Raw genomic sequence first — 12,386 nt, 5'->3', positions numbered from 1 at the left:
AGTTATGGGCCAACAAGAGCTAGCTACGCCCACCAGGCGCAAAGAAGAGTCATCTGTTAATTCAAGGCCACGCTTTCAACCATCGACTTCAAAGGTTTTACATACAAAGCATGTTGTAAAGCATCAACCTCAGAAAATTCCAAAGCACTTTCAAACTAGCCAAGTTCTTTGCAAATTGTGCAACCACAACAAGCACTCCCTTAGAAAATGCCAGCAATTTTTGGCAATGGACAGTGTCAAACGCCGAGAAGTAGTCCGGGGAATCCATGTTTGTGAAAATTGTCTGACATATGGGCATTCTCTCCAGGAATGCCAGAGTTTGAGTCGGTGCTATTTCTGTCAACAGAAACATCACTCACTCCTGCATTTGCAGCACCATAATAACTCTTTTCAACCTCAACAACCAGGTACTGAACATCAGACCCAAGTCGGAACATCAAGCCAAGGTATGCCGTCTCAACCGAGAGTTGCCGGTTCTAGTTCTAACACATTTCAGGCCTCAGTGAACCCGAATGCGCCTGAGTTCCAACCAGCTGTTCGTCCACAAACTCAAAACTACCACGCGTCGCACGGTGATCGTGCCCAAACACATCAGGTGCTCTTAGCTACAGCAGTTGTCAAAGCGCGAGCCACGGATGGAAGAATTCGTTTACTACGTGCCCTGGTTGATACAGGGTCAGAAACGTCTTTCATAACAGAAGCTGCTGCTCGTCTGCTGAAGTTGGAAAGGCGACGTGCCATTGTTGAGGTATCGGGGTTGGGGTTGGTCAGCAGCGGCACAACACAGCATACAGTCGAAGTGCATTTTGCTTCTCGCCATTCGACGTTTGAAACTGCCACACAGGCATTGGTTTTTAAGTCGCTGACTGGGCATCTCCCGGCCCAACGAGTGGTACCCAATAGTTGGAATCACCTCAAGGGTCTTACGTTAGCAGATCCCCATCTCTACGAACCCGCTCCTATCGATTTATTGTTTGGAAGTGATGTTTGCGCCCAAATACTGCTACCGGAAATAAGAAGGTCTCCGGATAACAATGGACCGATAGCGCAAAATACGCATTTAGGGTGGATCGTGTTAGGGAAAGTTCCAGAGGAACTTCCCCGGCAAATTCGAAGTTTCGTGCAGGTTACTGACCTCGGAATCCAGCTACAGAAGTTTTGGGAGATGGAAGAAACGCCGTTCCAGACACATGAAACCCTAGACAACATTGCTTGTGAAGAACATTTTGAGAGGAATACGACACGTTTACCAAACGGGCGTTACCAAGTCAGCTTACCGTTCAAAGAAGGCCTTCCAGCGATGGGATCCAGCCGTCAAGGAGCTACTCGACGATTTCTCCATCTCGAGAAAAGACTTGCTGCAAATCCTAAACTTTGTGAGGACTATTCAAAGTGCATAAATGAGTACATCAAGCTCAAACACATGGAAGAAATAGATGAAGATGACACGGTTTTGGCGACCCCTTACCATTATTTTCTTCCGCACCATGCAGTTTTTAAGGAAGCGAGTTCCACAACAAAGCTAAGAGTGGTGTTTGACGCAGCTTCTAAAGCTTCGGATGGGAAATCCCTAAACGAGCATCTTCTTGTAGGTCCAAAATTGCAGACCAATATCATTGATCTTGTTCTCAGATGGCGTACTCATCGAGTTACTTTTACGGCAGACATTGAAAAGATGTACCGTCAAATTATGGTTAGTTTCCCAGACCGATACTTTCAGCTAATTTTGTGGAGGGAACAGAAATCTTCGCCGATTAAAGTCTTCAAACTGAACACTGTCACGTTTGGTACAGCGAGCGCACCATATCTTGCGATTAAGGTTTTGAAGAAACTAGCCGACGATGAAAGTCAGAATTTTCCCGAAGGGGCGAAGGTTGTCCGTGAGGACATGTACGTTGATGATCTGATCAGTGGAGCAGATTCCATCGAAGAAGCCAAGAGGAAACAACATGAAGCCAAGCAGCTCTTAGCGTCTGCGGGATTCAACCTGAGGAAATGGACGAGTAACTCCAAGGCTCTCCTGGAAGACATCGCTGCTGAGGATCGAGAACTTGATTTTGAACTCCCGTTTAACACCTCAAATCATGTCAAGACACTCGGCATCAAGTGGTTTCCACTTGACGACTACTTTTCTTTTCAAAATCTGCAAGTTTCACCAGAAGACATCACAAAACGGTCAATGTTGTCCACCATCGCTAAGCTGTTCGACCCACTCGGGTGGATATCACCCTGCATCATCACGGCGAAACTAATGATGCAACGCCTCTGGGAGCATGGTTGTGATTGGGACGATCCAATTCCTACTCCCTTAAAGACGGAATGGGAAGCTTTTCAACGCGAACTTCCTCTCATCGAACGATTGCGAATTCCGAGATGGATCGCGAAAAGCCCATCTAATAAGGCTGTCCAACTTCACGGATTCTGTGACGCCTCCATGAAAGCTTTCGGTGCAGTAGTCTACATTCGGGTCTTAGACACGGACGATCGAATCCTTACCAGCCTGCTTCTCTCAAAAACAAAAGTAGCACCAAGTCAGCGAACCATCACGCTGCCTCGCCTGGAACTCTGTGGAGCTGTTCTTCTGTCGCAGCTACTTAGTTACACCAAGGATATCTTGGCCATCCCCGATGTCGATATCTACGCGTGGACTGATTCGATGATAGCGTTGGCATGGATACAAGCGTCACCAGCAAAATGGACCACATTCGTATCCAATCGTGTATCCGAAATTCAGCGGCTTATACAGATCGACAGCTGGGGTCATGTTGCAACATTGCATAACCCAGCCGATCTAGCGTCTCGAGGTGTATTTCCGGCTGAACTGGAGTCATTGGATATGTGGTGGAATGGACCTGAATTTTTAACGCGACAATGGGAATTCGATGCTCCGCATCGACTCATCGACAATGACACTGAAGAAGAAAAGAAGGATAAAAGTAAAGTGAATGTTTTAAGTATCAATATCACTCATGGCGATAAAATCTTGCAGGCTATTCACGACTCTTCCAGGTTGCTCAAATTACTTAGAGTCGTCGCCACCTGTCGTCGTTTCACAATAAAATGTCGACCTAAGCTTGGTCCTATCACAGGTCCAATCAATCCTGAAGAATTAGATGCAGCACATCAAATAGTGGTCAAGGCAGCACAGAAGGAGATGTTTGGAGATGAGATTCAACAAATTCTTGGAAATGCCAAAATTCCAAAGAATTTACTTTCGTTAAACGCATTTCTTGATTCTGACGGAATCTTACGAGTCGGGGGACGTTTAGCAAACTCCCTCCTTTCCTACGATGCCCAACATCCGATACTGTTGCAGAGCAACCACCATTTTACGAGTCTGGTTGTAAGAGATGCTCACAAGCAAACTCTACACGGCGGAATCCAGCAAATGATTAATTACATCCGACAACGATATTGGATAGGACAGATTCGGCGAAGCGTCAAGCACCAGTTGCATAAATGCCCTTCTTGCTACCGGCAAAAGGCATCTGAAATGCAACAACTGATGGGAAACTTACCTGCCGCTCGAGTACGCATATCGCGACCATTTAGTCACACCGGTGTTGACTATGCGGGACCAATCGAGATAAAAGCCTGGAAAGCCCGTGGAGCAAAAATACTAAAAGGCTATTTCGCAGTATTTATCTGTTTGGCAACCAAAGCCATTCATCTCGAAGCAGTATCAGACTTAACCACACAAGCATTTTTAGCAGCATTCAAACGGTTCACTGCCAGAAGAGGAATTTGTAAGCAGATCTATAGCGACTGCGGAACTAATTTCATCGGTGCCAATAATGAACTGGCAAAAATGATGAAAGAAGCACAACACGACTGGAAGCAGGTAGCAGAACTATTGGCAAATCGCGGTACAGATTGGCATTTCATTCCCCCAGCTTCTCCCCATTTCGGTGGCCTATGGGAAGCGGGTGTGAAGTCTGTCAAGTACCATCTCAAACGAGTCACTGGAATTGAGAGGCTTACCTTCGAGGAGCTCGCGACGCTTCTAGCACAAGTAGAAGCTTGTCTGAATTCGAGACCTCTATGCCCACTAACCGATAGCATCGATGATTTGAACGCACTAACTCCAGCACATTTCTTAGTCGGAGAATCTTTGCATGCAGTACCACAAGGTGAAACAGAAACAAACATTACACATAAAGATCGCTGGAAACGAGTTCAGGCATTATCTGAAGTATTTTGGAGACGATGGAATTCTGAATACTTATCTCGGCTTCAACAACGCCCAAAATGGACAAAAATACAAGAAAAGCCGAAGATAGGAGATTTGGTTCTCTTGAAGGATGAACGACTTCCACCAACACATTGGAATATGGCGCGAATAGAACAAACCCACAGCGGGTCAGACGGTTTGGTACGCGTTGTCACGCTCCGCACCAAGTCTGGACAGTTTAAACGACCGATTACTAAAATTTGCCTTTTACCTTCAAACAAAACCACGGAACAAACGAGTCTAATATAAATAATATTTAAAACCGTCAGAATCATATAAAATCATCACATCAAAACATGAAGTTAAAAACAAAAACAAAAAAAAGAGATCGTAAACAAACCACATCAAATAAAACACCAATTCAATTCTGAAAATTTTAATTTATTCAAAACTATAATATCAGTAACTTGATCTTAAAATTATAAACTATAAATAAGGCTGCAACAAATAAACAATATAATTTAACAAAATTAAAACAATTTGATTCAAAATATTTCAATTTGACTTAAACCAAGATGGCTTATTTCAAATTCTTAATCTAAATTCATCGCTAAAATGGTAATGTCCGCAGCCAAAACATCAAACTTAAGTCCACAATTCAGCTTCAGCACGTCAAACGTCACATCTAATTCACTAGATTCAAAACAAACCAAATAAAATCACAACTCATAAATAAGAACACATACCTACAATTATTCATTTCACCGAAATTAAATATTAATTCACTTAATTCAACGTTTCAAAACACCGATATAATATTAAAATACAATGCAACATTTCGATTAAAACATCAATAAATATTTCCAACAAAACAAAATATATTTCAATAATTTATGAAATCAAATAATCGCATTTGCTAAATGTTAAAAGCACTTCACAGTCACCACCAAATAAAATTTATTTAAATAAAACACAATTTCTACGAATTTAAAATTTGCAACATAAACACTCAACTCAAGATAAAAATTCAACAAAATTATAACGAGTAAAACCATACAACCGATACACGGCACCGCCCGATCCAAATATGTCTGCTTAAAACAAATTACAAAAAAAAATAATAATAATTCTAATCATAACAATACGCGAGAACATACGACCGATGCACGACCCCACTCGTTCAAAATTATGCACATAATTTCTCAAGCCAAAATCAAAACAAACAATTATGCGCACAATTCTCAATTATATACATATGTACAGTACATACATACCGGCTTTTGCAAATAAAAACGGTTAAAATAAAATCGAAAGACTTACGAACTTATATGTAGGTAATTACATATGTACATATGTATATGGAAGCACAAAACTGCATTATTAAATTTTTAAATAAAATTATAATGAATACACATAATAAAAGGAACTCACCCATTGTTTTAACTAAACAACACAACATAATCATATAGGTACCTATGTACCTATTATTTAATTCAACCGCACTTGAATTATATTGCTAAAATTGATGTAACGCATCAAAAATGAAACAACCGTTTTCTTAAATTAATTAAACTAAATAAATTAATCACATTCATAACAATAAATAACAAAATTTAAACTATATCAAATTAAAAACAAACGGAAAGCAACCCGACCGGCACACGAAACACGATATTAAATATATTAAAGAAATAAAATCCCATTCAATTGAATGAGACAAAAAAAAAAAACAAAATCAACAATCAGCGGTACTTTCACTACACATACTACGTTTGTGTTATGATAGAATATTTGTTGCTCTTGGTTTCGTTTACTTACTGTACTTGTTGTTTTTTTATAATTCCTTTTCTAAAAATATTCTCTCTCGTTACATGTTCAATGGAGTTGGGTTAAAATCAGCGAAAACCAAAAGATGTCGATAGTGCAGCGCAAAAGGGTTATACCAAACTATCAAAACAATGGCGGGGAGAATGTGCGAATGTAAATAATTCGCGTAAATGCAAACAGAACTTTAAAGTATTTGAACATTCATTCAGTTTTTAAATTCATTTGGTTCATTTTTAATAATAATAAATACGTTCCACAAATTGTTAAATAAGATAAAAATGTCATTTGAATGTCAAGATTATATAAAGAAATTAATGGATTGTATATATTTTGTATTGTACACTAGGTCATATGATAAAATTAAAGATTATTCTAATTTCAAGTTTGAACAAGATAACGTCTTTTCTTTGGAACATTTTTAACCGGCATAATTTCTAAAACTTTGCTAAAGTTTCTAGTCGAGAACAGCTTGTATTACCCTCCTTGGCTGTTGCACAATCTCCCTAGAAGAAGAGGGTGGTGATTTCCCATATAATATGTTGAATGCGCACGAATCTTACATAGTTCCCCAAGCGCTTAGGTTCACAGCTGCAGCTGAATCTTTCACCAATTCATAAAAGTCCGGACAAAAATCATAATCTAAAGTCTTGGCAAATTTGACATACACGCACTTGCTATAGTCTTGGTACAGTGGATTTTGTATTGGCTTATTTTTTGTGAATAGGTCCATAAGTTCTTTTGGAGCACTTGTTATGACAGGATAGTAACCATGTTTCCGTCTGTAGTTGAAGACAAACTCTCGTCTCATCACTGCTTCTATATTTAATAATGTTTTTAAATCAGATCGAAATTTGTTGGCAACTCCGAATTGTTTTAATTGGTCAAGAAGTTTGTTTGCTTCTAGAGTCGGGTAACCAAAGATTTTTGCAATTCCAGCTAGTTCAAGACCCATTAGTATATCATCTGTCGAGTCACCGGACGGGAAAATGGACATAATGTCGAATGACACTTGGTGTTTTTCTAATATATCTACGCACTCTTTAAGTTGTGTTTCGTATAGTTTTTTGCACCCGATGTCTTCACTGCTGTTTACTACCCATCCATAAAGGAAAAAAAAAGAAACAAATCTCATACGTGTGACACAAGTTTAAAAAAGACGTGTGGCACTCGGGAACTGCCGCGGTAAAGCTATTGCTATATTATTTGTTCTTCATTTTTTTTTTCAAATCTTTGATATGCACTGTTTTTTTTTTTTCTTTTTAGCTCTTTATGCTTTTCAGATCTAAACCAAAAGTGGTAACTAACTACGGTGTCTCTCTTCAGTTCAAGCACGTCGATTTCTTCTTCTTTCACGTAATCCACCATTTCGCTTTTTTCCACCAATCACTTGTATTCGCCGATAGGGTATTTGAGAGAGTTCACCTTAAATAAAATTTGAGGATGTTTCAGGCAGGAAAAGTAAATACACTTTAAGAATTTGTGGCTGTAGTCAACAGATCTGAACCAAAAGTGGTGAACTAAGGTGTAAGGCACCTTTAGCTGCACACACCTGGTCGTCAAATTTGAAATTCCTTGCAATAAGAAATTGGGCAGGAGCCCCATCAGTTGTGATTGATACGAGTTTAAACAAAGGTAGTTTAATCTGGTTATTACATGCTTTGACTTTCTGTGAAAATATTCCTTTTAAGGAAATCATACTTAGCAATTCCCCTTTCATAGAGAAATCATCGAAACCCATCCGACAAAAAAAATAAGTAATTGTGCAGTATCAGTTATATATGTCGACTCGTAAAGCTGTAGCGAAAAAGCAACGTAGCGGACGATATCTTTTTGTAGTTGTTCTGTTATGTCTAAACTTATCGTTTTAATGCGGCGCATCACAGTATTTCGAGTCAGCTGTAAACATTGTTTGGAGCCAGGTCTCCACGGGGGAATGCTTTGGAGTACTGGAAAAGGCTTCAGCACGCTTTTGATTGCACGGCTCAGCTCGTCGCGTGGGGTGGTTCTTGCCACCTCCCAGTACACCTCCTGCTCGACTAAACATTAATTTAATTCGTGCTTAAGGTAACTACAAGATGTAAATGACACAAACCTGAGAACTTTGACGATATCTAAAAAAAATTTGAAATCGGTGCTTCGAAATTAAGTTTAAAAAAAAAATCCAAAAAAAATAATATGACTAATCTAATATAATAAAAAAAACCTTCACCAAAAATAATAATAATAATAATATTAATAATAATAAAAATTAATAAAAAAAGGAAATTATAAAAAAATAAAAGAAAACTAAACCCTAACTAAAACTAAGATAAAAAAAATCTAAAAATGTAAACTTATTCTTCCTAAAGCACCTCTTTCTAACCCACCCAAATATCGTCACACTGAATCCCAAACGTTCGTCTGATGTTATTGACGAAAATCTGGCCAGCCCGCCCAAGTATCATGAAGATACTTCCTTCGCTATCTCCATGGCCGAATGTAGCGGAAATAGCCCCTAAAATGACTCAACCAGTCACAAATTCGTCCGTTTCGAAAGTTAGTCTGTCATGTCGAAACAAAATTTAGAATAGCATCTGGACGGCCTTGCCAAGCCTCCACACACCACTAGCTTCTCCAATTAGTACACCATTTTATTTTCAATATTACTTCAAATTATAATTTTATTTATTAATTTTTCGGTCATTAAAATAACAAAAAAAAACTTAATCGAGTTCTCTTATTTTTACTTATCAAACAAAATTAATTGAACTAAAAAAAATGAAAAAATGTATATAAAAAAAAAAGGTTTAAATCTAAATTCATAAAAAAAAATTGACCTTAGAGGCTTTTACTTTTTGATCTTTTATCAAACTAAAAACAAAAAAAAAGGTTCTTACTTACGATTTTCCTTAGTCCCTCGTCGTTCTGCCGGCAGCACGTTGAGACCCAGGTGTAGCACTTTCGCCACCACTGAATTTATTTCACTAAATTAACTGTTTTTTGAGCACTGAATAATTTTTAATTCTGGTGTTCAATAATTTCGCACTGAATTTTTATTTATTCGAGCGTTTTTGTTTTCTTAGACTCGCGAATTGCTTAGATTTTGATGCTAAAACAAAATGACGAATTGTTTTTTTGTTGCACTGATATTTTATTTAATCGAGCACTTTTGTTTTTTCTTAAAACTCACGAATTGCTTAGATTTAGATGCTAAAGCAAAACGACGAATTGTTTTTTTTGTCGCACTGATATTTTATTTAATCGAGCACTTTTGTTTTTTCTTAAAACTCACGAATTGCTTAGATTTAGATGCTAAAGCAAAACGACGAATTGTAGATTCGTATTACCGGATTGTTTTGTCTTGTATAATTTCCGTTTATACTCTGACTTACAATCCTACCGACTGCGCCAATTAAAAATGCAATTTAGATGCAAATATTTTTAAAAAAGAATATCAAGAGTGGAGCTCTTGATTCTTGATCTTTATTGTTAAGGAGTAATTTTAGAACTAAACTGGAACGTCGCAGACGACCAGTTTTGAAGTGTATCTTTATTTACATTACTGACTTCGTCAGCATTTTTGTTTCTTTGTTCTTTAAATTGATGACTGTAAGGGAATACGATATCACATTCATATTTGTTTGGAATATGAATGTGATTTCATTTCCGTTGTTCAAAAAATTCTTTTAGTTTGTTCTGTAGTTATAACTTATATACACATGCGCACACTTTTAGTTTTTTTTTGAACACCAGTTAGATACGGTACGCACGGCACTGAAAAATTTGGCTATTGTTTCTAGTGTGGTTTCTGCAATTTTTACTTTATTGCCTTGATTTATTTATGCTTATTCAATCCCGGACGAGCTCCTAATTTGTAGGATTACTTCCTTACAAAAATTGGTAGTCTATAATCTAGTCTTTATTTTAAATAGCTTTTAAGTTTTAATTTGCGACGACCGTCCAACTCTGAATACAATCTAACTCTGACTAGTTTGCTTTATTTTTAAAGAGAGACGGTCATTTTTTTCTCTTTGTTCGTTGTATGTACTACTGTCCCGTTGGCTCATTCATGTTCGTTATGTTCTTTCATAAGTGTTTGTTCGTGGCCAGTAATATCATGGAGTCAACATTTTCGTCAACTTGAATTATAGCTCGTTTTTTATCCACAAATCCAATCTCCGATCCACTTTTGTGATAGGACCCAATCCGTGGCAAAAAAAAAATTGTGTTCCATAGAGGTTTGATTGAACCTTTGATTGGTGGTTTGCTTGGTGAAAGCTCTCCCATGATAAGGTTTTTGTTCACATTCCTTTCCGCACTGAACGCTTATATGATCCTCTACACTATATATTCCTTTTTTCACGAAGATTTATTTGTTTCCTTATCTCGTCTTCATTAGCTGTTACAAAATGCTTGTATTACCCTCCTTGGCTGTTGCACAATCTCCCTAGAAGAAGAGGGTGGTGATTTCCCATATAATATGTTGAATGCGCACGAATCTTACATAGTTCCCCAAGCGCTTAGGTTCACAGCTGCAGCTGAATCTTTCACCAATTCATAAAAGTCCGGACAAAAATCATAATCTAAAGTCTTGGCAAATTTGACATACACGCACTTGCTATAGTCTTGGTACAGTGGATTTTGTATTGGCTTATTTTTTGTGAATAGGTCCATAAGTTCTTTTGGAGCACTTGTTATGACAGGATAGTAACCATGTTTCCGTCTGTAGTTGAAGACAAACTCTCGTCTCATCACTGCTTCTATATTTAATAATGTTTTTAAATCAGATCGAAATTTGTTGGCAACTCCGAATTGTTTTAATTGGTCAAGAAGTTTGTTTGCTTCTAGAGTCGGGTAACCAAAGATTTTTGCAATTCCAGCTAGTTCAAGACCCATTAGTATATCATCTGTCGAGTCACCGGACGGGAAAATGGACATAATGTCGAATGACACTTGGTGTTTTTCTAATATATCTACGCACTCTTTAAGTTGTGTTTCGTATAGTTTTTTGCACCCGATGTCTTCACTGCTGTTTACTACCCATCCATAAAGGAAAAAAAAAGAAACAAATCTCATACGTGTGACACAAGTTTAAAAAAGACGTGTGGCACTCGGGAACTGCCGCGGTAAAGCTATTGCTATATTATTTGTTCTTCATTTTTTTTTTCAAATCTTTGATATGCACTGTTTTTTTTTTTTTCTTTTTAGCTCTTTATGCTTTTCAGATCTAAACCAAAAGTGGTAACTAACTACGGTGTCTCTCTTCAGTTCAAGCACGTCGATTTCTTCTTCTTTCACGTAATCCACCATTTCGCTTTTTTCCACCAATCACTTGTATTCGCCGATAGGGTATTTGAGAGAGTTCACCTTAAATAAAATTTGAGGATGTTTCAGGCAGGAAAAGTAAATACACTTTAAGAATTTGTGGCTGTAGTCAACAGATCTGAACCAAAAGTGGTGAACTAAGGTGTAAGGCACCTTTAGCTGCACACACCTGGTCGTCAAATTTTAAATTCCTTGCAATAAGAAATTGGGCAGGAGCCCCATCAGTTGTGATTGATACGAGTTTAAACAAAGGTAGTTTAATCTGGTTATTACATGCTTTGACTTTCTGTGAAAATATTCCTTTTAAGGAAATCATACTTAGCAATTCCCCTTTCATAGAGAAATCATCGAAACCCATCCGACAAAAAAAATAAGTAATTGTGCAGTATCAGTTATATATGTCGACTCGTAAAGCTGTAGCGAAAAAGCAACGTAGCGGACGATATCTTTTTGTAGTTGTTCTGTTATGTCTAAACTTATCGTTTTAATGCGGCGCATCACAGTATTTCGAGTCAGCTGTAAACATTGTTTGGAGCCAGGTCTCCACGGGGGAATGCTTTGGAGTACTGGAAAAGGCTTCAGTACGCTTTTGATTGCACGGCTCAGCTCGTCGCGTGGGGTGGTTCTTGCCACCTCCCAGTACACCTCCTGCTCGACTAAACATTAATTTAATTCGTGCTTAAGGTAACTACAAGATGTAAATGACACAAACCTGAGAACTTTGACGATATCTAAAAAAAATTTGAAATCGGTGCTTCGAAATTAAGTTTTAAAAAAAAATCCAAAAAAAATAATATGACTAATCTAATATAATAAAAAAAACCTTCACCAAAAATAATAATAATAATAATAAAAATTAATAAAAAAAGGAAATTATAAAAAAAATAAAAGAAAACTAAACCCTAACTAAAACTAAGATTAAAAAAAATCTAAAAATGTAAACTTATTCTTCCTAAAGCACCTCTTTCTAACCCACCCAAATATCGTCACACTGAATCCCAAACGTTCGTCTGATGTTATTGACGAAAATCTGGCCAGCCCGCCCAAGTATCATGAAGATACTTCCTTCGCTATCTCCATGGCC

General features: G+C 37.7%; 1 protein-coding gene across 1 annotated transcript; it reads left to right on the top strand.

Annotated features, from left to right (window-relative positions):
* Positions 1-1,300: 1,300 nt before the first annotated feature.
* Positions 1,301-4,480, top strand: LOC129945118 (uncharacterized). The gene has a single exon (XM_056054778.1). It carries the CDS (start codon positions 1,301-1,303, stop codon positions 4,478-4,480), a length of 3,180 nt encoding a protein of 1,059 aa, XP_055910753.1.
* The last annotated feature ends 7,906 nt before the right edge of the window (positions 4,481-12,386 follow it).

Source organism: Eupeodes corollae, chromosome 2 (assembly GCF_945859685.1).
Source record: "Eupeodes corollae chromosome 2, idEupCoro1.1, whole genome shotgun sequence".
In the NCBI taxonomy this organism is placed as follows: Eukaryota; Metazoa; Arthropoda; class Insecta; order Diptera; family Syrphidae; genus Eupeodes; species Eupeodes corollae.
Note: the sequence above shows the minus strand (reverse complement) of the source record. Positions and strands in the feature narration are given on the sequence as shown.

Bases quoted from the DNA above. Each gene is read 5' to 3' on its own strand.
- LOC129945118 (XM_056054778.1), top strand. From the start codon at position 1,301: ATGGGATCCAGCCGTCAAGGAGCTACTCGACGATTTCTCCATCTCGAG.